General features: G+C 43.1%; 1 protein-coding gene across 1 annotated transcript in view; it reads left to right on the forward strand.

The window, feature by feature from the left end:
• Positions 1-27,970, forward strand: part of LOC138756855 (SH2 domain-containing adapter protein F-like) — a 268,488-nt gene that overhangs the window by 21,884 nt on the left and 218,634 nt on the right. The window contains exon 7 of the mRNA XM_069923247.1: positions 4,798-4,927. Within this exon, the coding sequence (XP_069779348.1) occupies positions 4,798-4,927 (130 nt within the window). The remainder of the gene's footprint in view (positions 1-4,797; positions 4,928-27,970) is intronic.

Consider the following 27,970-nt stretch of genomic DNA (forward strand, 5'->3'; position numbering starts at 1 on the left):
TTACATCTTACAATGCGAGGGCGATGAGCTGAACACCTTCCATGCTCACTTGGAGAAGGAGCACTCAGTAGTGTTTCCAACAATCCCTGCAAAAGCCCATGATCCTGTGATATCTGTCTTTGACGCCGGTCAGAATATAATTCAAGAGGGTGAAACCTCACAAGGCATCAGGCCCTGATGGCGTACCTGGCAGGGTACTGAAAATATGGGGCGACCAATTAGCTGGAGTGTTCATGAACATTTTCAACCTTGTGTTGCTGCAGTCAGAGGTTCCCACCTGCTTCAAAAGGCCATCAATCATCCTGATACCCAAGAAGATCTGCCTCAATGACTTTCGCCCAGTGGCACTCGGATCTACTCAGATGAAATGCTTTGAGAGGTTGGTCATGGCCAGAATTAACATGAACCTTAGTAAAGATCTAGACCACACATGTCAAATTCTGGCCCGCGGGCCAAATTTGGCCTGCAATATAATTATATTTGGCCCGCAAGATCATATTAAATATATATTAGAGTTGGCCCGCTGGCTGCCGCACCAGTATAGCGCATGCACATTGAAGGTGAAAATGAAGACGCCGGAGGTGTGGAGGGATCTCAGAGTCCCGAATCCTGGGGATCGGAGCGCCGCACTCAGCCCACCCTGCTCCCGGACACACAGACGCGGCTGGAGTTGGGGACCATCCTCGCCGGGTCTGCGCTTCAGCGGCGATGCCGGACCGAACGTCTCGTTGGCGATGCCTTCCCCCTCGCTCCATGCGCGGCGGACCCTGCCTCCCGCTCCTTTTGTTGGAGACGAGCCCGGCGCCGTGAGATCGCAGTTTAATCCCTCTCCAGCCATGGGAGGGGGGGTGGGAGCAACTCGCTCTTCTCAGCCAATTCCTCCACCGTCCTGGATGCCGGCGTTTCAATGGGGGGTTCGGGTGCCTTCGTCAGGCGACCGACCTGTTGGTCCAAGACAAGGGGAGAGCGTACAAACTCCACACAAACAACACCTGAACTCGGGTGAACGTGGAGCTGCGACCCCACATTCCACATCAGGACTGTGTGTAAGATTGGGAGCAGTGAGACGGAAGCTTATTTTGTTCCTGTGATTTAAGCCTTTCTTGGTTGGGTGGGGGGGGTCCTTCTCTGACCACTTGCCTAACCATTAACCTAATCAGATGTGGGTAAATGTCATGCACGAGAGCTCTCAAGAAGAGAATGGGGATATCTCACAATACAACAGTTCTCAACCTTTTTCTTTCCACTCGCATCTCTGTGCCATTGGTGCTCTGTGATTAGTAAGGGATTGCTTAAGGTGGTCTGTGGGTGGGAAGAAAAAGTTTGAAGACCACTGCTTTAATCATCTCTCATTGACTCGTCATGTGCATGGTTTCAGAATGCTAAAGGAAATGGGCCAATGACAATTTTTCTCAAGCAAAATATTTCAGTAACAATTGGATCTAGAGCAGTGATTCTCACCCTTTCCTTCCCACTTACATCCCACCTTAAGCAATCCCTTACTAATTACAGAGTTCCGATGGCATAGGGCACACATGTCAAACTCTGGCCCGCGGGCCAAATTTGGCCCGCGATATAATTATATTTGGCCCGCAAGATCATTTCAAAAATGTATTAGAGGTGGCCCGCTGGCCGCCGCGCCAGTATAGCGCATGCACAGTAATACAACAAATCCCAGAATGCATTGGCGTCAGCCTGCTAATCGCCCCCACCTCCTCTTTTTACGTTGCAGGGTCTCACCGTGGACTCTGGTTTTGGGGCCTGGCAGGTGTCGGGGGAAGCCAAGGCCGCTTCCCAGCACCCGGAACTGGAGGCCTTGGGCCTGACCTCGCCAGGACCGTTGCCCACTTCCCCTCCCTGCCGCAGGCCGATCCGCGACTCACGGTGACGGGGCCGCTGATCCGCCGAGATGCCGCCCTGCAGCGAGAGCCGATGCCCCCGCACTGTCATTGTCCAACCCGATCGCCCGCAAACCCCGCCCTCCCACACACAGGCCTGAGTAAGTATTATGAACTTTAATCTCAGGATAAAATGATCTTCCAATAGTTTCATGTCACATTGATAAATATATTCCTGGTTAAGAATGGTCCTGCACCTGGATACAAGCTCATTAGGCATAAAACTTGAAAAGTGTGTAAATCAAAGGATATCTGTACCAATGGAAAAAGGGCATGGCAAATAACCCTGCTAGAGTTCATGCCCACAATCAGTCACCCATTTGATTGTTTCAGGAATCATGTTATTCTCCCACATTCTCAATAGCCCTCAGATTTTACTATTCGACAGCGCACTAGCAACATTTGACAAATCCTCTATAGAGAAATATTATTTATTGAATATTTTATTTCTCATTTGTTAATGCTTCTGGAAAGAGTTTATCCAAAACTATTATTAAACATTTATTTTAATAAGAAAACGTTTAACATTACATATGTTGAAAGAAGAGAAAACATGCAGATGTTGTTGAAAATTTTCAATAAATATTTAGTTCGGCCCTCGACTTAGTCCAAGTTTTTAATTTTGGCCCTCCGTGAATTTGAGTTTGACACCCCTGATCTAGACCCACTGCAATTTGCCCACGGCTACAATTGCTTCATAGCAGATGCAATATCACGGTCTCTCCACTCAGCTCTAGATCACTTAGATAACAGCAATTTATATATCTGGCTACTCTCCATTGACTATAGCTCAGGGTTCAACGCCATTATTCCCTCAGTGCTGGCCAACAAGCTCTAAATCTTGGGCAATCGCACCCCCCCTCCCCCCCAAAACTGGATCTTTGACTTCCTCATCAGAAGACCACAGTCAGTACAAATTGGAAACACTCACTGACAATCAACACAGGTGCACCTCAAGGATGCGTGCATAGCCCACTGCTCAACTCTCTCTACACCTCCGGATGGGTGGCAAGGCACAAATACCAATACTATCTACAAATTTGCCAATGAAATGATTGTCGGCAGAATCACAAGTGACACTGACTGAGGAAGGAGGGAGGGAGATCAGTTAGCTGAGTGGAGTCACAACAATCTTGTACTCAATGTTAGCCAAACCAGGGAGAAATTTGTGGACTTCAGGAGGAGAGCACAAAACAGTCTTCATCGAGGGGTCAGCATTGGAGAGGGTCAAGAACTTCAAATTCCTGGGCGTAAGCATTTCTGAGGATCTGTCCTAGAGCCTCCATGTTGATGTAATCATGAAGAAGGCTTGCCAGTGGCTACACTTACTGAGGCATTCTAGGAGATTCTGTATGTCACCAAAGACCCTCGAACACTTCTACAGGTGTACCGTGGAAAACATTCTGACTGGTTGCACCACTGTTTGGTACGGAAGTGCCAACGCTTAGGACAGGAAAATTCTCTAGAGGGGTGTTAACTCGGCCTGCGACATCATGGGCACCAGTCTTCACTCCGGCGAGGACACCTATGAGATGGTGTCTTAAGAAAGCAGCCTCTATCTTCAAGGATCCCCGCCACCCAGGTCGTGTCCTCTTCACTCTGCTCCCATTGGGAAAAGTTACAGGTGCCTGAAGATGAGCACTCATCAGCACAAGGACAGCTTCCTCCCCGCTGCTATCAGATTCCTGAATGATCAGTGAACCAAAGACTCTGCCTTACTTTATCTTTTTATTTTGAAAGGTGGTTTAAAAAAAAAAGATTGCACTAACGATGGTGCCGCAAAACAATGAAGTTTGTGATGTGTGTCCATGACAATAAATTCTAATTCTGCACCCTTGTTGATCCTCGAGCTGCTATTTACATTAATCCTATACTAATCCCATTTTACTCTGCATTACCATCAATATCTACCACTCACCTGCACCTTAGGGGCAAGTTTCAGTGGTCTATTAACCTGCATCATGCAACTGAGTTGTTGAAATATTGTCTGAACCTGGGAAACAAAACTGTGATTAAATCTACAGTGGTGTCCTGGAGCTGGTAATAGGTCACGGTTAGTACCTATGCCATACTTTCATAGCTGCTATGGCATGGTCAGTCACTTTCTCAATCACTCCAAGGTTGGTCATTCTTCAAGGGTCATTTTAAATGGAGACTCCAGATGCTGGAATCACCTTTTTGTCCTGTGTGGATTGTGATGAGAAACCATGCATCTGCACATGGTTAATAATCCATTGTTACTTGTTGCCTGGATCAGACCTTGTTGAGTGCACACGTGGATAAATGTCATGCACGAGAGCTCTCAAGAAGAGAATGGGGATATCTCACAAGCAACATCTGAGACGCTAATATTTACTCAACAATATTAGAGCAAAGAACACTGCAGAACAGCAGAGGCCCTTGATGTTGTGCCTACCCATATATTCCTTTTTTTTTAAAAAAGTACTGGACATTCCCTACCCCATAGCCCTCTATTTTTCTTCCATTCAAGAACCTGTCTAAGAATCTCTTAAATGCCTGTCATTTGAGCCTCCACTCCCCCTTCCCTGGCTAGGTATTCCTCAACTCTGTGTGAAAAGAAGTGTACCTCTGATGTCTCCCCTAAACTTCCCTCCCTCCACTTTGTACAGGTGTCCTCTGGTGTGTGCTATTCCTGCACTAGGAAAAAGACACTGGCTGCCTCTCAACATTTAATTATTTATTTTTATATATGTATAATTTGTCTTGCATATATATTGTTTGTCTGCATGTGTGTCATGTCTGGTTGTGTGTTTGCGTGGTTATCACCGAGGACCGGAAAACACCAGATCGTTGGTTGTATTTGCTCAATCAGATGAGTTTAAACTTGAACTTTTGTTTAACATCTTGACCAATCAATAAATCTGCTTTCTTTATCTAGACTCTGCCAGATGACGATTATTCTGACCCTTTTGATATCAGGCATGATTCCAGAGGAGAGAACTTTGACAAAGAGCTCATTGAGAACAATGGCTACATGGAACCATACGAAGCCCAGAGAGTTATAGCAGGTGGGTCCATTCATTTTGCTTGGCAAAGAACCAGACAGGGAAGAGGTGCATTTATTTTTAAGTGCAGTGAGTTATGGTCCATTGGTGACTAATGGAACTTCACATCATTTGCTTGGTGTTCTTTGGAGAGAGAAGGCTGAGGTGTTTTCTATAGATCAGACAAAGTGATGTGGTGGTTCAATGGAGGTTTTTAAAGAATAAAAGAAAGGGTGAGGAAATTCAGTCTTAACACAAGTTTTGTTTTTGTGTTATGCAATTGATCATCAATTTCTTTTGTAACGTTTTTACATTTATATTTCTTAAACCACAGGCCCTTCCAGCCCATGAGTCTGTGGTGCCTTAAATCAAATCCTGTAAGTTTTTGGATGACCATTTCTGGACCATTTTGCATCAGTCCAGAAATGTGGCTCACGTCATTCCCAGCCATGGAATATTGTAAGGGAACTTGGCTTGTTTTCTTGAGAGCAATCATAATTTCTCATTCCCAGGATAAATGGGTCTTCCCAAAACAATTCAGGATGTATCCCGACCAGATAAGTCCCTCCCATCCTGGTGCTCCTGATCCAATCTACATCAATACGTTCTCCAGACCTAGATCTATCAAGATACAGACCACCTGGCCCATATAGCCCCCAGTATCCACGAAGGAGGTGTTGATCTCCCACCTCAAACCAAGCAACCCCCAATATTTGTCACCAAGACACCATCCTCAGCTTGGGTCCCTCCATGCCCATCCTGATCCTTGGCAGGGATTCTGGGTCCATTTTCTGATTCTTGGCTGAGATTCTTTTTTTTCCTCACCACACCAAGATCTAATTCAAAGCCCAGTCATTCAGATTCCCACCACCCTGTGACCCCAATGTATAATCCAGGTCCTTCTTTTGTTCTGCTTTGCAGCCTAGCCACAGTTAGCCTCATTGGGTCAATCATCAATCATGGCTCCTCCATGACCCCTCCCTCTTCCTGAATCTTTCCTCAAATTCAGATACCTGGTATCATGTTAAGTATAATTACAAAAACAATGCATTGCCCATTCAGTAGTGCTCAGTGACTGAAACAATTATTGATGCCTCACTACAAAACACATTCAGCACATGTGGCTTGGTGCAATGAAACCTATCAACTAAAGGCTTTTCATTAGCAGGTTCATTATCCAGAGGGCACAGGTTAAAGATTGTTGGTCAAAGACCAGGGACAAGTGAATCGTAATAATCTGAATTTCGCTGGATAAAAGTGTACCAGAAGCAGTTTCAAAAGTTCCTTTAAAGAAATGAATTAGATTTCCATTAAAAAGTTTTTTTTTAGACTTACAGCATGGTAACACCCTTTTGGCCCATGAGCCCATGCCGCCCAATTGCACCCAATTCACCTACAACCCCTGGTACGTTTTGAACAGTGGGAAGGAACTAGAGCACCCCATGCATACTTGGGGAGAATGTGCAAACTCATTACGGACAATGCAAGATTTGAACCCTGGTCCCGATCACTGGCGCTAACTGCTACGGTCTCCGTGCTGCCCCATTTGAAAATAAAAATATGAAGAGTCGTGGGGAATAAGCAGAGGCTCCAGATTAATCGGGCAGATTTTACAATGTGCTAACACAGCCAGATAGTCTTTTGAACTGCATTATTTTCTCCGTCTTTAAAAGTACAGGGGCTGTGCTTTCTGTGATTATGATCGTGTTTGGCAGGTTCGATGCTGAGGGAAGGTTCTGCAGAACATATCGACACTTAGAACTTGTATTGACTTCTTTCTCAATAGTCTGTTAAGGATGAGCCTTCTTGTTCAATGTTATAATTAATTGGATCCAATATGTAAGGCAGCTTGAAATGCATGCTAAGAATTGGGCAGGTTTGATTTCTGTTGTTCCCCTGCCCAATTCTATACCACTTAAAGCTAATTTGTACAAATACAAGAAAAGATCATTTTAGCTGCTAAGATTTACAAGCTTTCTAAGCTATTTCTGATACCACAGAGGAGATAGAAGATCAAAGATGAAGTAGTACAGATTGTTGAAATCAAAAATAAGAAAATAAAATGTGAGAACTAATAAGCAGGTCACGTGCTTTCTGTGTAGAGAACAAACCTGTAGAAAACTGGGAAGTCTTGTCCACAATCTCCCAGCAGCACCATGGGAATCTGTAACACTGAGGCCCAGAATATCCCTCCGATCAAGCCAAGGGATCAATCTTGGTTCATTGAGAAATACAGAAGAGAATACTGAGAGCAGCACCAGGCTGATAAAAGAGTTATCAGTGAGGAAAAGCACCTACAATGCACAAAGATAAATGATCTTACAACCAATAGATCAGATTGAAGCTTTGTATTCCTGCCATATCAGAATCAGAACCTGAATTTATTGTCATAAACATGTCATGAAATTTGTTGCCTCTGAGGCAGCATCACAATGTAAATGTTTATATAAACCACCTAATGAAATAAATAAAAGTGGTGCAAGAAAAAGAAAAAGTCGAAGTAAGGCTTTGGTCATTCATGAATCTGGTGGCAGCAGGGAAGAAAATGTCCTTATGCCACTGAGTGCTCGTCTTCAGGCTCCTGTACCTTTTCTCAATGGTAACAGAGTGAAGAGGGCATGACCTGACTGGTGGGGTTCCTTGAGGATAGAGGCTGCTTTCTTAAGACACTTGTAGATGTCCTCGATGGAGTGAAGATTGGGACCCATGATGCCATAGGCTGAGTTACAACCCCCTGGAGCTTTTTCTTGTCCTGAGCCTTGGCACCTCCATTCCAGACAGCGATGCAATCAGTCAGAATGCTCTCCATGCAACACCTGTAGAAATTTTCGAGAATCCTCAGTGACGTACTGAATCTTCTCAAAGTCCTGACAAGCCTTCTTCATGATTGCATCGACATGGAGGCTCCAGGACAGATTCTCAGAGATGTTAACACTGAGGAATTTGAAGTTCTTGACTCTCTCCACTATTGACCGCTCAATGAGGGGACTGGTTTGTGTTCTCCTGATTTCCTGCTGGTCCATAATCATCATCTTGGCTTTGCTAACATTGAGTGCAAGGTTGTTGTTGTGGCTCCAGTCAACGAGCTGATATATCTCCCTCCTGCATGCTTCCTCATTGCCGTTGGTGATTCTGCTGACAATCGTGGTGTCATCAGCACATTTGTAGATAGCACTGGAATTATGTCTAGCCACACAGTCTTGGGTGCAGAGCAGTGGTTCTCAACTTTTTTCTTTCCACTCACATACCACTTTTAAGTATTCCCTATGTCATAGGTGCTCTGTGATTAGAAAGGGATTGCTCAAGGTGGTACGTGGGTAGAAAGAAAAAGGTTGAAAACCACTGTTTTAATTGTACCTAATTGACTCGTTATGTGCACAGTTTCATAACTCCAAAGGTAAAAAGCCCAATGACAAATTTTCTCAAGCAAAATATTTTGGTCACAATTAGGTCTAGAGCAGTGGTTCTCAACCTTCCCTTGCCACTCACATACCACCTTAAGCAATCCCTTACTTTTGACAGAGCACCAATGGCATAGAGATTACTTAAAGTGCTATGTGAGTGCTGTTTACATCCGGTACCGCACGGATGGCAGTCTCTTCAATCTGAGGCGCCTGCAAGCTCACACCAAGACACAAGAGAAACTTGTCCGTGAACTACTCTTTGCAGATGATGCCGCTTTAGTTGCCCATTCAGAGCCAGCTCTTCAGCGCTTGACGTCCTGCTTTGCGGAAACTGCCAAAATGTTTGGCCTGGAAGTCAGCCTGAAGAAAACGGAGGTCCTCCATCAGCCAGCTCCCCACCATGACTACCAGCCCCCCCACATCTCCATCGGGCACACAAAACTCAAAACGGTCAACCAGTTTACCTATCTCGGCTGCACCATTTCATCAGATGCAAGGATCGACAACGAGATAGACAACAGACTCGCCAAGGCAAATAGCGCCTTTGGAAGACTACACAAAAGAGTCTGGAAAAACAACCAACTGAAAAACCTCACAAAGATAAGCGTATACAGAGCCGTTGTCATACCCACACTCCTGTTCGGCTCCGAATCATGGGTCCTCTACCGGCATCACCTACGGCTCCTAGAACGCTTCCACCAGTGTTGTCTCCGCTCCATCCTCAACATCCATTGGAGCGCTTTCATCCCTAACGTCGAAGTACTCGAGATGGCAGAGGTCGACAGCATCGAGTCCACGCTGCTGAAGATCCAGCTGCGCTGGGTGGGTCACGTCTCCAGAATGGAGGACCATCGCCTTCCCAAGATCGTGTTATATTGCGAGCTCTCCACTGGCCACCGTGACAGAGGTGCACCAAAGAAAAGGTACAAGGACTGCCTAAAGAAATCTCTTGGTGCCTGCCACATTGACCACCGCCAGTGGGCTGATATCACCTCAAACCGTGCATCTTGGCGCCTCACAGTTTGGCGGGCAGCAACCTCCTTTGAAGAAGACCGCAGAGCCCACCCCACTGACAAAAGGCAAAGGAGGAAAAACCCAACACCCAACCCCAACCCACCGATTTTCCCCTGCAGCCACTGCAACCGTGTCTGCCTGTCCCGCATCGGACTTGTCAGCCACAAACGAGCCTGCAGCTGACGTGGACTTTTACCCCCTCCATAAATCTTCGTCCGCGAAGCCAAGCCAAAGAAAAAAGAAAATGTGAATGGAAAGAAAAAGGTTGAGAACCACTGGTGTAGAGTGAGTAGAGCAGTGGGCTAAGCACACTTCCTTGAGGTGCACCTATGTTGATCATCAATGTGGGGGAGACATTGCTTCGCAATTTGTACCGACTGTGCTCTTCCAATAAGGAAGTCAAAGACACAGTTACAGAGGGGTGGTACAGAGGCCCAGGATTTGGACCATTGACCAGTACTGAGGGAATAATGGTGTTGAAGGCTGAGCAGTAGTCGATGAATTGCTTATTTCTAGGAGATCCAGCTGCTGTGGAGTGATTGTGATGGTAGGCAAATTGCAATGGGTCCAAACCTTTACTTTGGTATGCGTTAATTCTGGCCATGACCAAACTCTCAAAGCATTTTGTCACAGTGGGTGTCAGTGCTCCAACAGCACCCAGCAGCATTCCCCACCTTCGCCTTTAGTTCCCTGGCTTGGTCCTTGCAGCTCTTTTTAAATAAAAGCTTTTTTCGGGGTTTGCCAGGACATCTCACTGTCTACCTCATCACAATCATGGTCCAGGGAGCTAAATTCAAAATATAAAATTAAAGGTCAAGGCAGCATCTAATCCAATGTGGCAACAGGGAGCTTTGATAAGACTGAAGTCGTCAAGTTTATTGTCATCTGATTATACAAGTACAATCCGATTAAAACAGCGTTCTTCGGTCCTCAGTGCAAAACATGCAGACAATCAACCAGACATAACACACAAGCAGACAAACAATATATATGCACGACAAGAATTTCATCTATACAAATAAATAAATATCGTTTCATGAATATGAGAGTCTCGGATGGTTAGTGTGAACAGTTCCTTTGGTCGTTCTGCATTCTCATGGGAAGAAGCTGTTTCTGAGTCTGGTGGTACCGGCTATGATCCTCCTGTATCTCTCTCCTATGATGAGCAGCTGAAAGATGCTGTACGCAGGGTGGAAGGGGACCTCAATAATTTTGCATGCGCTCTTCAGACAATGATCCCGATAGATCACGTTGTTGGGGGGGAGGGGGAGGGAGACTCCAGTGATCCTCTCTGCCTCTCTTATGGTTCTGTGGATTGACCTACGATCAATTTCTCTGCAACAGCCATACCATACTGTGATGTAGCCAGGATGGTCTTGAATGCTGAAATAATGGTGGCCGGTAGCCTTGCCCGCTTCAGTCTTCTCAGGAAGTGCAGTCGGTGTTGCGCCTTCTCGACAAGTGAGGAGATGTTGAGTGTCTATGATAGGGCACTAGTTAAGTGAACTCTAATTCATTAGGTTAACCTCCAATGGCTGGTCATACCTCACACAAAGGAAGATGCGAGTAGTTGTTATTGCCCTATCTTCTCAGTATCAGGACATCACTGAAGGATTCTCTGCACGGTCTATCTAAAACCATCTACTGCTGCAACAATGAGCATCTTTCCATCGTAAGGTCAAAAGAAAAGTAGTATGCTGATTGCACAATGTTCAACTACATTTATAACTTCTCAACAATTAACATAGCCTATTTCTCACACGAGATCGAGGCAACATTCAGAGGCAAAATGCCTAATTTAACAATCAATCACATTAGCATCACCAGCTGTCCCAAAATTAACCCTTTTTTTTGTGTCAAGATTGCCTGATCAAATGGAGCAACTACAGAAGCAGGTCAAAGACTGGGTATCCTGGAGTGAGAGATTTACCTCTAGATATGATAATGAGTTTATTGTCATATACATTGCACAATGTAGATATCTCCTAAAATTCTCACGTGCAGCAGCCAAATAGGTACTCTGATAGAATCCCCAAATCCCCAACCTGTACTGTTAAGGAGAGCAGCAGGTACACAAGAACTTAATGGCCTGCGTGCTCCGAATGAAGTCATAAGAATCCTGACTTGGCAGCAGCTTCCTTGATCGGAAGCTCTTTACCCAATAGCATTGTGGGAGCAACTTCCCCTGATGGCCAGCACCCGTTCAAGATAGTGGTTCATTACCTTCATCACCACAAGGTTAATTAAGGATGGGCAAGAAATGCTGGTATTGCCAGCAGTATTCACATCCTGAAAAATATATTTCAACAAAGAGGGAAATAGAATGAACGCTTCAGGTCAATGCTGCTGGATCTGCTGACCACCCCTAGTGTTTTCTGTTTTTAAATTTAAAATGATCTTCATCCAGAGCATGGTGTTGGATCTCAAGTGCTTCCTGTTAGGTATTTCATTCATTTTCAAATGCAGTCCGGCATGAGCGACGGTTGATTTTCTTAGCATTGCATGTCGATTTTAATGGGTTAGTTGGTGCCAGTTTTAATTGAAAGAAGTCAGGAGAGCTGCCAGCACTCTTATGAATTGATCTGCAAGAACTACCTCCACTGTCCCTTTCCTATTAGACTCATAAATGTGAAACCTTCCTGTCTGCCGGCCCAATTTCCATCCTCCTATTTCCTGCCCTTTTCAATTACCTTGCTCATTGTTCTTGTACCCTACAGCCTCTCTTTCAATAGTAGCAGTAAAAGGATTTAGTGAGGGTTGCTTGAATAAATTGTGCCTTGATTAAAAAGGCACAGCAAAATATTTTCAATCACAACATGTGCATATTTGACTCAGAGACTGTCCACGCATCCTGGTTCAAGCATAATCAAAACCGTTGATTTTCATGACAAAGTGGAAGTCATGACCAACTACAGTCCGAGAGGTGAAATTGTCTGGCATTGTGGTGCAGTGGAAAATCTGACTTTTGCACACCATGGCTAAATCTATTGATGCTATTGTGTCATAACAGATTGGTATATTATGAGGCTTTCTGTGCTTCTCAACCAATTTTGAGTGGATTATACTGGATTGATTTGCATTATTGCAACAGTATATTAAGCTTAATTTAAGTTGCATTAAACCCCGGTGGTGTTGAGCACTGGGATCTGACACATAATATTACTTGCTGTCAGCCTCCCCTTTAACTCGGGACTTAATTGTTTTTTAATGACTCCTGCAAATACTTGCCACCAATCACTGATACCAAGCCGTCTCCAAACCAGTGGAAAATTTGCCAATCGTTACTTTCTACATTCAAAATAGGTCAATTACTGTCACTAAATAAAAAGTAAAATCTGGACATTAAAATTAAATGTTCCCAAAACATATGAATTGGGGAACAGAGTTTATGACCACTGTATTAAATAAAATCCAACACTGGATTGCTCTGAGTTCACACTCAAGAAGGTGCAAAAGCCTCCTGATGTACTTAGAATGTAAGAAACAAAAATAGAAATGTGTTTTGTGAGTGAATCTTACTGTGCCGTTCCGTTAGTTTGCAACTCTCATACTACTGTCCAAATCCATAACCTCTGATTCCCTCAATGTCCAAAAATCTACCGACAGATGAAATGGATGATCTCTGACAGAATCGCCATTCTCCCTGAGGTAGAGAATTTCAAATAATCAGCCAAAGGATTTAAAAAAAAATGGTTTAAACACTAAACCCCTTCCTCAGAAACTATGCCTTGTATTTTCCCCCTCTTCCATCCAGAACCCTGGGAGGCACTCTTGGCATCTACCTTTTCATTCCTTTTCAGAATCACAGATGAGAGCACCATTTATACGGTATGAAAACAGAGCCATTTGTCCACTAGGTCTGCATTCACCATCAAGTACCCATTTATGTCACTCCATTTAATTCTCCCAATATTCACCTCAACTCCATTCTCCCTCTCAAATTCTAACATTCACCGATACAATGGAAGCAATTTACAGCGACCAATTACACCTGTCATAACAAGAACACATATCAGAATAGAAAATAGATAATTTAGCTTTAGACGTGTGTGCTCTATGTACCACCTTAAATTGTAATAAACAATGACGAGCACATAATTGCTTTCTCTTTCTACATGAAGCAGCATAGTCTCTCCACACTAGAATTTACATTTTGTTCATACCTTGATGAAGCAATGAAGCCCAAAACGTTGGTTATGCATCTTTATTAACTATACAGTTTAACTGTATATAACTGTATATAACTGTATTAACTATACAGTTTGACCTCCTGAGTTTCTTAGTGTGGTGTTTTTACTTCAATCACAGTTTCTGCAGACCTTTGTGTTTTACACGAGTATTTACTAGTTTCTCAACGTTACCCTGACCTTGTGTCATGCTTTAATATTAGCGTTTTTCCTGACCACCCTCTGATCCATCCCGCATCTTTTGTTACTAGTTTCTCAACGTTACCCTGACCTTGCTGGTGGTGGATTCTGGAGCGACAAAAAGAAATCTGCTGAAGGCGATCAGCATCATTTTGGCTCCTGCCAATCATCTTCCTCTGCCTTCCTATCTGCCTCTCACCTTTCACCTTTCCTGGTTCACCAATTCCCTTCTGGCCACAGCCCAACCCTTCCCACCCTGTCCTCTTTATACTGCCAATTTTCCCTCCGCACTCTCAGTCTTGGTGAATAATTGTGACCTAAAACCTCGATTTCTTTGTCTCCCATTGATGCAGCACGACCTGTGGAGCTCCTCCAGCAGACTGATTTTTGTTCCATGCCTTTTATTGTTTTGTCTTCTCCTCCAAGAGTGAAGTACTTAATTCTCACATTTGGTCACGATGGAATTGCGTCCTTGAAACAGCTTTTACTCGAAACCCATTCATCTCTATTTGTGTTATTAGTTCACCTATTTGATTAAGAACACAATGCATTCCCACACAACATCATTAATTTTAACTTCAAGCTGTTTTCCCCTGAATTGATTTTGTTTACTGATGCACTAAGACCATTAAACTCTCTGTCCTTTCTTATTTCACTCTCCTTGGCATTATTCAAATTAATACTTTTCTCCAGGACTCTTAACTTTTCTTTAAATCTGTGATCTTTTCTGTCTGCCTGAGGCTCTAGTTGACTGAACACGTCCTGGCTCTCTTGTTTTCTGCTTCTCCCTCGAATTGAAACAGGTATCTCATGAATGGAAACCTCTTCCCCACACCATTTTTGAAGTGTGTATTTAATTCCTTGATCAATTCAAATCTCCACCAATTTGCACGTCGCCCATATTACACCGGACAATGAAGATTTTGCTTCCTGAACACCTTTGGGTGTATTTTATGGATCACAAAATCACCTTAAAAGAGATATAACATATTTTTGTGATTTGACTGCTTCAAGCATATAAAACCGTAAAGTGCAAGATGTCATTGAAAATTTATTTCCTGCATTCACATTTGGACTTCTTCCTTGCTGATCTTGGTGCAGTCAGTGACGAATATGGTGAAAGTTTCACCAGGACATTGCAAGCATGGAAAAATGTATCAGGACAACTGGAATCCATCAAGGCTGGCTGAATATTGTTGGACACTGACACGAGAGGCATCAGATGCCAGTACAAACAAAAATCAACAGGAAAACTAATGCAATGTATCAGCATCATTATGCCATTCAACATGCTAAATACGATAAAAGTTAATGTTTCTCCAACTTCCTACATGATACAACAAATCTGAAATTATCTTTGTGTTCTATTATAATACCCAACATTTTTTTTCAGAAAGAAACCTCCTGAAAAAAGTTGTGGCCCAGTGTTAGCCATCCTGAAATGTTTACCCTTAAGAGTTTGTATTTTCATTTTAGTCTCTCAACAAAGAATTGTTCTGGCTTTTATATACAGTATATGTAGTTAGTTCATATATGAACTATGGCAGCTGATTTCTTCCATCTCCAATCCTGAGGACATGTCCTTATCCCTGACTCAGCTAACAAACCAGTCTTTTGACATTCCATTCACAAATGCAAATCAGTATTACTGACACTGACTGTCCTTACCTTTGCATCTATGCAAGAGGGTTGGTGCGAGAACACAGCCTTGCTTCACGCCATTGTTAATGGAGAAGGGTTCAGAGAGCTCATTGCTGTATCTGACCCGACCTTGTTGGTTTTCGTGCAGTTGGATAATCATGTTGAGGAACTTTGGGGGACATCCGATGCGCTCTAGTATTTGCCAAAGCCCTTTCCTGCTCACGGTGTCGAAGGCTTTGGTGAGGTCAACAAAGGTGATGTAGAGTCCTTTGTTTTGTTCTCTGCACTTTTCTTGGAGCTGTCTGAGGGCAAAGACCATGTCAGTGGTTCCTCTGTTTGCGCGAAAGCCGCACTGTGATTCTGGGAGAATATTCTCAGCGACACTAGGTATTATTCTATTTAGTAGAATCCTAGCGAAGATTTTGCCTGCAATGGAGAGCAATGGTACCGCACGGATGGCAGTCTCTTCAATCTGAGGCGCCTGCAAGCTCACACCAAGACACAAGAGAAACTTGTCCGTGAACTACTCTTTGCAGATGATGCCGCTTTAGTTGCCCATTCAGAGCCAGCTCTTCAGCGCTTGACGTCCTGCTTTGCGGAAACTGCCAAAATGTTTGGCCTGGAAGTCAGCCTGAAGAAAACTGAGGTCCTCCATCAGCCAGCTCCCCACCATGACTACCAGCCCCCCCACATCTCCATCGGGCACACAAAACTCAAAACGGTCAACCAGTTTACCTATCTCGGCTGCACCATTTCATCAGATGCAAGGATCGACAATGAGATAGACAACAGACTCGCCAAGGCAAATAGCGCCTTTGGAAGACTACACAAAAGTGTCTGGAAAAACAACCAACTGAAAAACCTCACAAAGATAAGCGTATACAGAGCCGTTGTCATACCCACACTCCTGTTCGGCTCCGAATCATGGGTCCTCTACCGGCACCACCTACGGCTCCTAGAACGCTTCCACCAGCGTTGTCTCCGCTCCATCCTCAACATCCATTGGAGCGCTCACACCCCTAACGTCGAGGTACTCGAGATGGCAGAGGTCGACAGCATCGAGTCCACGCTGCTGAAGATCCAGCTGCGCTGGATGGGTCACGTCTCCAGAATGGAGGACCATCGCCTTCCCAAGATCGTATTATATGGCGAGCTCTCCACTGGCCACCGTGACAGAGGTGCACCAAAGAAAAGGTACAAGGACTGCCTAAAGAAATCTCTTGGTGCCTGCCACATTGACCACCGCCAGTGGGCTGATAACGCCTCAAACCGTGCATCTTGGCGCCTCAGTTTGGCAGGCAGCAACCTCCTTTGAAGAAGACCGCAGAGCCCACCTCACTGACAAAAGGCAAAGGAGGAAAAACCCAACACCCAACCCCAACCAACCAATTTTCCCTTGCAACCGCTGCAACCGTGTCTGCCTGTCCCGCATCGGACTGGTCAGCCACAAACGAGCCTGCAGCTGACGTGGACTTTTTTTACCCCCTCCATAAATCTTCGTCCGCGAAGCCAAGCCAAAGAAGAAAATGCAAGAGCACAGGAACAAAGCATAAGCTGTTGTATCTCTACATGCTGCGTCAACAAACCTTCCCCACATCCAGTCATACACCTTGATCTCTGCCTTTTGCCCAGCACTGGCTAAAACTATTTAATCTAAGAGATGTGACTGCCTCCAGGATTAAAAGCTGTCTGGATATTTTCCATCTCTTTGATCATTATAGCCTACCCAGCTATCCTTAGCAAATCTTCTTTCATACCTTCACTTAGCTGAGGCTTCTATTCACTTGATCTTTAGTTTGTTTTTAATGACTATTTAATCCACCAACATTTATTTAGTCATGTAGTTGTAGTCATTTTAGTTTTGTACATTTTAGTCTGTTGTAATCATTGCTTTTAAAGTAAAGGACAAAATTTTAAATACCTACAGCCAGAAACTTGTACGAATCGCATAAAAAGGATTTAAAAAAGCAGCACTTTCCCCAAACAAACATATTCCCACTTTAACCTTCTGTTTAAATTTGATTTAGTTGAAGTCCGCTCTTATAACTTCTGCATTGACTCATCAGATGTTGAATCCAAGAACCGGTCAAGCATTTCATTTCTCTTCAAACGTTAGATTCAGTGTTGATGTGACGATGGTTCTTCAAAAGTGCTTTCAACCTCTGGATCGTATGTGGCTGAGGCTCCACTCCAAGGTTTGACACCTTGCTTTACATTGGCACCTCCCTGGAACGATCATCTGAAATTACATATTTTGAAATGGGTGTTGAACCATGGCCCCCCACTTGCCTGGTCACTTAGATTTTAAGGAACCATTCCAACAAAAAATATTGCTCTTTAACATGTTGGCAATTACTGAAGAAACTGGATCAGCAGCTGCAGTTTTGTCTCCAAAATTGGGCTTAAAGCCGTCAAATATTTTGACCAGGGATATTGTTGCTGTTATTGGAAGTTCAGTAAAGGTTAATCATAAATGTGCTGCTCTTTCATTAACCTATTAAAAACCCTCTATGCTGTTCATCTACTATTGACTAATCTTCTTGCATTAAATACAGGGACTTAACAGCTGAAAGTGCGGTAAAAGTCCGGACGACTTGGGGATTGGGTCAGTCCGGAGTTTTGGATTTTCCAGATTTTCAGGCCGTACTTTTAAAATCCAAAGTTAAGGAGAATAAACAGGTAAATTTTGATAGTTTATTAACAAAACTTTTTTCATATCAAATAAAAAGTACAAAAGGAAAATTTTCGCATTTCTATGACTTCCAGCAGCTTATTGCTGCTGTGCATCTGCGATGCCTACGCACGCACGCAAAAGCTGAGAGTTTTCGAGAAGTCTGGATGCTCGGTGGTCCAGAATTCTGGCATCTGGATTTTAGGACTTTTATTGTGTTGAGAAAAAAATCATGTGGTTTCTGAAGGGAAACAGAGAACCAGAAGCAGTTTTTAAAAAATACATCCAGCATGGTAACAGGCCACTTCGGACCAGGAACGCCTCCAGTATGTTTTGAACAGTGGGAGGAAACTGGAGCCCTGGAGAAAATCCACACAGACCCAGGGAGAATGTACAAGCTTCTTACAGACAATGATGGATTCGAACCCTGGTCCCGGTTGCTGGCGCTGCAAGGCATTGCACTAACCGCTATGCCCACCGTGCTGCCCCCTTTATAAAAATTTTACCACTACAAAATGTCTCTTTAGTCCTTTTGCTAAACACTGTCTCTTTTTGTGGAGAGGATGCATTCTTATCATTTTAATTTTCAAATTTTTAAAATTTTAGACGTACAACACGTTAACAGGCCTTTCCGGCCTACGAGCCAGTGCCACCCAAACACCCCAATTAATCGACAAACCCCATATGTTTTGAAGGGTGGGAAGAAACTAGACCACCTGGAAGAAAGCCACGGGGAGAAAGTACAAACTCCTTACAGTGCCAGATTCAAGCCCGGATTGCTGGCGGTGTTATACTATTCGCTAACCATGACACTAACTGCCACCCATGTGGTATAACAAAGTAGCATGCTGCCTCTTGATATGCTATAGAGGTGAGTGTTGCCTCTATTGCATTAAAGGCTGTATGCTTCCCTATCTTATACTACAGTGGTGTGTATGCTTCATGTTACACTTTTCGTCTCCTTTTCCAACAATAGATTTACTTGCCATATAGAGAGTGCCACAAAAATGCACCAGAATGGACCCTGGGTACCAAGTTTGTTGTATGAGCAGAAACCGAGTCGGCTGTCCTGAATTCTCCACAGTTGAGAAAGACTAAGTGGAGATCTCAGATTCGAGAACCAAATAATATGGGGTAGACTATCTTTGACTGAAATGGTAAGAAATTTCTTCACTCAGAGATGGCGAACCTTTCTAATTCTCTTTCCCAGAGGGCTATGGAGGATGTGAAGGAAATCGGGGAATATGGGGATAAATGAGGAAAAAGGGAGTCAAGATCAGCCTTGATGTGAAATGGTGGAGCAGACACAAAGGACAATTTCTGCTTTCATATTTTATGTTGCCTCCAAAACATTTGAGGGAGTTGCTTGCATGGTATTATTTTAACCAAATAGTGTGCACTGCCTCATTATTTTACAGTTACATTCTAAAACATCTACAGCCTTGTCCCATAGTAAGGAGTGTATGCAGTCTTTTTCTGAAGGGGTGAACACAGCCTCCTATTTCAATATAGGTCTGTATGCTGCCTTCTGCTATACTACAGAGCTGTATACCTCCTCTGCTATGAGGTGTGCATTACCTTTGATATTTAATCGGAGTGTACATTACAGGTAGGACTATTCCTCATTACATTATGTAATTGATGTTGCAAACTCTATGTAACATTGTGGTCATTGTCTCCACTATTTTACAAATGATGCTTTGTGCAATTTGTGACTGATACGTTCCCTCCTTCTATTTCATTATTTTGTGATTTGTTCTTCTGTCTAACACTTTAAAGGAAATTATGGAAATGAACAGAATTCATGTCAATTTTATTTTCATTGTAATTGTGGCGGACCACATTTGCAATAGATGGTGCTCCTCTAAACACTGGAGGGTTAAGTTAATTTCAGTGTGACCAGATAATGTAGTCAGTTTTCATTATTAATGTGGATACAGGAATTAATAATATATAATATTAGACAAAGACAAAATTTATGACTGAATTACATCTGCACTGACTAGTTCTCAGTCCCTTCCACAAATACACAAGAAAATGGACAATCTGACTCCTCAAAACAGCCCGACGATTCAACACAAGCATCATTTTACCAAGGTCACGCCTCCACTTTTGTGTTAGTTCTACATCGTCCTCAATCCTTTGATCATTCAAAAATTGATCTGTTCCTTCTCAAAATACCCCCCCAATCAAGCCCGCACAGCCTTCTGAGAGAAGGAAAAAATTCTGAGATTCACTGCCCTCAACAAGAAGAATTAGTTTTAACTATTGATCTCTTATCTTGCAACAATGACCCCTCTTTCTCCATAGCCAGATAAAACCTTTTTGGTGTTTGTGACGGGAACAACTAAAATGAAGTAGCTTTGTTCTAAATTGCCTTCCCACTGCTAGTTTATCCTTTCTAAAAAAATCAGGAGATCTTATCAGTATACTGACCTCACCAAAACCTTGTACAATTAATACTGTATTTCTCTATTTTTAAACACCAACAAAGACCAAAATGCTATTCGTCTTCTTAATTCCTTGCTGCAGCTGCTTGCTCGTTTTTTTTCCACTCAGGATAACTTGTAGCTGGAATGACCTGTTAAAGGAAGCCATAGATTACAATTACAATGTTCAAAATACATGATGAGGAAGGGCTCAGAAAGATATGGACCAAATTGCAGACAAATGGGACTTCTATTTGGAGAAAGAACCACGCAACCACTTCAAGCTCAAAATAACAACTTTATCTGGAGCAGCAAAACCTCTGTTGTTTCTTCATTGCACACAGATGGGCTTCAAGTTAGATTCAAGGGACACAGGAAGTAAAGAAGACAAACAGGAAGTAAACCCCTCCCAGCCTCACTTTAAAAACAGCTCACATCACAACAGTTAATGTGGCAGAGTTGGGCTGAAGGGCCTGTTCTACGATTGTGTTGAACTCTATGGGACATCAAACTCCTTCTATGAAAGAGCACCTCATGGAGAAAATATGGCAATCTCCTTTTCCACACAACTTAACTGGAATTTAAGTTAAAATGCTGTGAAACTGACCTGGAATAATGATATTCAAGCCAGTATACAAACCCTTTCAATGCTTTTTGCAGTTTTTAATTTTACATGTGGATGAGTAGAGCTGCTAATATTCTCAGTTGCTGTTAGTTCCATCTCCTTCACATGATGTAAAGAATCAGGCAATGCACAGAGCTTTGAAGAAAAATTAGTTGAGATTAGAATGATCAGTAAAAGAATAATACAGCAATGAAGCCATTTTCTCTGCAGTTAAAATGCAATGCAGTGTTTCTATCCAATACATTAAGTACATGGTGATCAATGTTTTACTGGGATTAAGTACCTCCCTTTCTTCAAAGTCCCTTTGTAGTGGCCATTTTACTGAAACTCTTTGAATATCTCCAGTCAGCCTTTGTCCTCCAACCGTATAGAAACAGCAGCAACATGCAAAATGCTGTAGTTCTTCCAGTGTTTTGTGCGTAGCAACAATTTTTCAACATCTGCAGTTTTTTTGTTTACCTCTGAATGGAAACAGCTCTCCTCAGTGTTGATAGTGGAGTTCTGTATAACTGTGATGAAAGAAATCCATCCATCTCAACCCATCTGGAACACAGGGTTCCGCCATTGACACCATTCACCACTGCCTCCTTCGACCTCTATTCGGTCTTCAAAATCTCACTTTGCTTTTCCGACATCCAGATATGGATGCGCAGAAGTCAGGGAGGGCGCAAAGGTGGGGAGGACATCGACCCCCTCAGCAAGGTGCTGTGCCCTCTCGTGCGGTCGCAGCTATCGCTCAGACCCGCTGTTGGACCCGCCCCCTCCTGCGTCACTAGAGTCTAGTTTGACGCACACTAGCAACTCTCCACCCACTCCTGGCTGCGTCACTAGTGTGCATCAAGCGTCGGGCGGATGGTGTTGATGTTTGCCGACGGTTAGGTCCCAGCTACCACTCCCCTCCCCCCCCCACTGAACGAGGCCCCCCTAACACATTAATGACCCCCCTATAACATTTGTTTTGGCGCCGACACTGGCAGAAGTACAGTAACATCCTTGTTATCTGGAATTCAAGCAACCGGCAAAAAAATGTAACGGATAATAAATAGGTAAAAAATGTGAAATTCAAAATTGCTGCCGCCCCCCAGGAATCAGTTTACTAATCATGCAATATGCACTGTCAAGCAACCGGCAAATTCAATTTTCCGGCACCTACCAATCCCCATAGGTGCCGGATACCAGAGGTTTATCTGTATTTTCAAATGGACAATGAAGCCCATCACCAACTCAAACCTGATTTTAGCCCTCTTCCAGGCATCAATCGGAAACTAAACCAAACTGATGAACATAGATTGTTAGAAATTAAAGTACCTTTAAAGAAATTGCTCGAGACAAAAATTGAGAAGAAAGAACATTTATTACTACAACAATGCAAAGTTGGGTGCTTCCCCTTACCCTGGGAATACACACATACACTGGGGCTCACCCAACTTTTATACAGTCAATTTCAGTATCAGAGTGCCCTCCCCCTTACATTCTTCTGCCCCCTGGATGGGTTTGGCATAGGCAATCCTTCCTGCCTACGTGCAGTTTCAGTACACTTGGAGGACCAGGGGGTATCCTGTGGGTGCCCCATCATGTCATTGTCCTTATTCACACCTTCCTGATTCTCTGGGGCTACAGTCTCTTGATATGCAGAGTTGACTCATTCTATCTAGGGTTGGCTAATTAGAAATGTATGACTTGGTACTTCTGTCCAGGGCTAGGAGACCCTTATCTGATCCAGACTACCTCAACTTCCTACATTCTATTGTACCTTACCATTCCTTATCTTAGTCCTATGGTCTTGTCACAAAGACTAGAAGATTCTTATGTTAATCGTGCTGACTCTGCTTTCCTGCATCCTAAGCCCCAAGCTCATCCTGTTTGAACTGGTTACAGCCATTTTACTGATGAACTTTAGTTTCTTCCATGTTCATAATTTTAGATCAATTTTCCCATCTCTCACAAGATGAACTTTGAATCATATATCCAGGCCATTTGCATCTCCATAATTTCACCCACATCTGTCTCTGGTTGAGCAATTTTGGTGCTGAAATCCTCATCGATGCTTTTGCTATTTCTAAAAATCTACATCAGACCAGTCTCCTGGACAGACTCATCCTACTGAATAATTTTGAGTAGGAAAGTTATACGTCCACGAATCTGCCAATGCTATATTAATATGGATTGAAAGGATCAATAAATATCTGGCTATCTAATGCATTTCCTGAACTGCACAAATCTCATTTATCCATCACTTGCTACCTTAAAGTGAAACGTTAACCTTTATTTTAAAGCCCCCCATGATCTCGCTCCTCCATATCAGTGATTTGCTAATTCTGGTCATTTGATCTCCCTCAAAATCATCACTGCTTGCCGGCCTTTCAGCCAGATCTGCACAAAGACATGAAATTCACCTCCTAAAACTCTGCCTCTGTTACTCTCCTTCCAAGTCCAGACCCACTAAAGAATGAAGCACGTAAACCAATTAAATGTTGTATTTATTGTGTGTGTAAAGAGTTATGTGCAGATGTCCTCTCTTTCTGTGGAGCAGTGTCTGATTTTCTGTCTGTTGCTGAAGAATAGCAGAGAAATTCAAGGTTCAATTCTTTTATTGTCATGTAATAAAACATAAAATGTGACATTACATTAAATTTTCTCTACTGGAAGGCAGACATAAATTCACTATTAGCAGAAGTTGCTTGGCATTGAGTGTCCATGGATTTGCCTCCAGCATTCCCACAGCCTCCACACCCACACAGCCTTCAGTCCAAACAATGAGCAACCAGAACCAAACCTCGGACACAATCAGGAAGCCCTCAGTGCCATTGGCACCACCTCGCATCTGGGTTCCGATACCCAGTACCCCTTCAGCCTGTCTCGAGCCAGTATCCAGCAGTTCGCAGCCTGGTGTAAGTCCCTTAATCGCAGTCGCCTGCAGCCTACTTGGGTTCCTCGTTATTCATTTTAAATAAAGCAATATCTTAATGTAACATACCAGCAATCATTCAGTATCTTTGAAATACAAATACATCTCTCCTTTAAAACTACCTGCTGGAGAAACTCAGCAGGTCAAACGGTGTCTGTAGAGCAAAAATAAAGATGTGTAACCGACGTTTGGGTCTTGAGCCCTTCATCAAAGTATGAAAAAAAAAGTCGGCAAGTGTCCAAAGGCTGACAGTTTGGATTACTGCTTTAGAGTCTGGCCAGGCTATCTGTAAACCTAAACCAGTGTCTGTAGCCCTGCTAAATATTTCACAAAATACAGACAGATGCCTGGCCCTTTGTAATTATAAATATACATTTGTCTCATTCTGGAACACCATAACTGTCATCTAATCCCATCATGACTACGAATGGCACATTATCATGCACTTCTACTAGTGTCATTTAATGTTGAGCATAGAGTCGCCCCTTTGTGTATAACAAGATACAAATTGTCACGTCACTCTCCTGTCTCCCATCCCCCCCATCTGATAGTTTTTTTTCCTTTCACAGAACAGCAATCAATTACTGCTGTGATATTACTGTGGTACAGCTGACAGCAGGCAGTCTGACTTCTCTCCAATCACTTTATGGTATAGAAAACCAATTCCGTAGGCGATACATACACAAAGACACTTTGACATTAATCTCTTCTCTCGTCCAGATATATGAACATGTCATCCAGGTGAAGGCTAATGCTAGCTTCCCAACAATTGCATGTCCACACGTGAGTGACGCTATTGTTGATATGTTAGCAGTGGTCAGGAGAGATTTCTGGATCTAGAACATACTCCCTGAAAGGTGATGAAAATACTTTCAATCAATTTTTCTAATGGAAATTAGCTAAATTACTGTAAAATCCCTGGGGTAAGATTTCTGGATCTAGAACATACTCCCTGAAAGGTGATGAAAATACTTTCAATCAATTTTTCTAATGGAAATTAGCTAAATTACTGTAAAATCCCTGGGGTATCCGGCACCTGCAGGGATTGTGGATGCCAGATATGCAAATTTCCAGTTGCCTGAGACACACAATGTCTAACTAATACACCTGCATTAAGAATAAACAAATTAAAAGATAAAAGATAGTGTAAAATGTAAATTAATTAAAAAAGAAATGAGTAGTATAGTCCTTAATTATGTAAAGTACATTTCAATCAAATTTAAATTTGAACCAAGGTCACTGGAGCTGTTACAGTTGTACACTAACCATGCCATGAGCATAATTAACCCACTCTCGCCCCAAGTTTACAGATAAAGCCTTACTAATGTGCTTAGTACTAATAAAGATAAAGACTCTTACTAGGCAGGGATAGGGAGACACTTTGGCAGTGGCACTGGCCAGCTCCAGGGGTGCAGTTCTAATTTTTTAGGTGCTGGTGCCACCCCCTGAGGTGCTTTGGTAAGATCCAGCAGTACTGTACCCCTGGCCAGTTCATTTTGGGCACAACCATTTTATTCAAACAGAACTTAGTTGAAACTATTCCAGCAGGTGCTGTGGTGGGGGTGGGGGGGTGGGGGGGCACGACCAAAGTGCTCTGCTGGCCGAATATTTGCTCCCATCTTCAAGGGGTTGTGTGTTCCTTCAGCGAACATATACTTGTACAATTTTAAACTTTTACTTAAAATTTTATTTTGTCTTAATTATCTTCCAAAATATTTATTTCCTCAAATTTTTTTTGGCCAGTTGCTGGTTGCTTGAATTTCATATAATGGGGATTTTACTGTACTTGTAAAAGAAAAAAACAAAATCTGCAACTATAAGGCAAAAGAGCAGGGTGTGTGAGACTAATTAGCTGCTCTTTCCATGAAATAGCACAAATAGTCTCTGGTGTGATTCTTTAATTCATACTTTTAGCATACTTTCAAATGGAATAAATCATTTTAATTTTGGTTCTCAGAGGATGCCACAAACAACTCGTCTCAAATTGTTAAATGGGAAGCCAAGGAGAGAACCCAAAGATTAGATGTAGGGTAGCGTGCATGCTATGTGAAGTGTGGATTAAGAACTACATGCACACAGTCGAGGTTGAAGATTGATTTATTGCACCGCCATCTCTGTTTATATTCACTCCCTGCCTCTGATGACAAGAGTGATGTCATCGCAGCCCCGGGCTCCAACTGGCCAGTGTTCCCGCTGTTGCCTGCTGTTTCCCGCCGTGCTGGAGGTCGTGTGGGATGACGCCATTGGTCCCTGCAGGGCCTTCATGATCACCGGGTCACAACTTGGTTCACAGGCCACTCTCTTCTTCTCTTTGGCTTGGCTTCACGGACGAAGATTTATGGAGGGGTAATGTCCACGTCAGCTGCAGGCTCATTTGTGGCTGACAAGTCCGATGCGGGACAGGCAGACACGGTTGCAGCGGTTGCAGGGGAAAATTGCTTGGTTGGGGTTGGGTGTTGGGTTTTTCCTCCTTTGTCTTTTGTCAGTGAGGTGGGCTCTGCGGTCTTCTTCAAAGGAGGTTGCTGCCCGCCGAACTGTGAGGCGCCAAGATGCACGGTTTGAGGCGATATCAGCCCACTGGCGGTGGTCAATGTGGCAGGCACCAAGAGATTTCTTTAGGCAGTCCTTGTACCTCTTCTTTGGTGCCCCTCTGTCACGGTGGCCAGTGGAGAGCTCGCCATAGAACACGAAGGCGATGGGAAGGTGATGGTCCTCCATTCTGGAGACGTGACCTACCCAGCGCAGTTGGATCTTCAGCAGCGTGGATTCGATGCTGTCGGCCTCTGCCATCTCGAGTACTTCGATGTTAGGGATGAAGTCGCTCCAATGAATGTTGAGGATGGAGCGGAGACAACGCTGGTGGAAGCGTTCTAGGAGCCGTAGGTGATGCCGATAGAGGACAAGGTGTGACACTCTTAGGCTGCAATCTCCTCTACACCACGCAGAACAGGCCCCATCCCCCTCCAGGTTCTATCCCTTAAAAGTGCTGTGTTTTCTGGTCTCACCATGAAAATGAGGACAATTAAACTGCATGCTCTTGGTGTAAACAAAGGGATATTTCCCCTTGGCCACTTTGGAGATATATAACTCCTGGTGAAGAATCAATTCTTCAAATGAGAATGGGGGAGAAATATGAAGAGGGTAAAATTAGCTCACTCTATTAGCTAAATCCCATTGGTTTTCATTCTAACGATTCTTCCTTTATTGATCTCCTGCTGGGAAGAGAGTTTCTTTTATGTTTTACACCCAATCGAGTGCTGAATATATAATTAATTCAAGTTCTCAAACGTGAGTCCATTTTAAAAGGAACCTTGATAGCCTGAGCAGGGAAATGTCGAATTTAACAAGTCCCTCAATGCAACATTTAATATAAATTTTATTACTTGCAGTTTGAATAGGAGAGTTCTGTATTGATTAGAATAAAGTTTTCTGATGTACTCTATGTCATCTCCAGCAATTCAATTCATTCACTTGATAAATTTACACAATTTACCTATATATATATATATATATATATACGTATATAAATAACCTATATTTATATAAATATGCTCTATGGTCATGGAGAAACACTATCTTGTCTTCACCATGTGAGCATGGTATGAGCGACAAATAAAGGTGGCTTCATGATTCTGAAATAAGAAATTGCTTTAAAATGTATGAGCAGTTTGTGAATAATCATTTGGAGAACGGTATTAATAATTGTAGGAAATAAAGATCCTGTTTGGAATTGCGACTGTGAGGTCTGGAGGTCCTATTGGTATTTCAAACCTGTTTTATGTATCAAGAATTGGGCTGATAAGGAAATGCACGAGTGCCTTGGAAACAAAAATAAAAGAAGTCATACCATAATAGTGCGGAGGCATTGTGGTGAAGAGAACAGGTTTGGAGGGTCCAAGAAGTGATGAGTCTGAACATAGTTTAACCACAAACGAGGATCTTTATTTAATAAGCAGGGAAAAGTTGCAACAGGGATCACACTCACAAGCACAGACAGAAACTACACAC

The sequence above is a fragment of the Narcine bancroftii genome, chromosome 3, assembly GCF_036971445.1.
Source record: "Narcine bancroftii isolate sNarBan1 chromosome 3, sNarBan1.hap1, whole genome shotgun sequence".
NCBI classification, from domain to species: Eukaryota; Metazoa; Chordata; class Chondrichthyes; order Torpediniformes; family Narcinidae; genus Narcine; species Narcine bancroftii.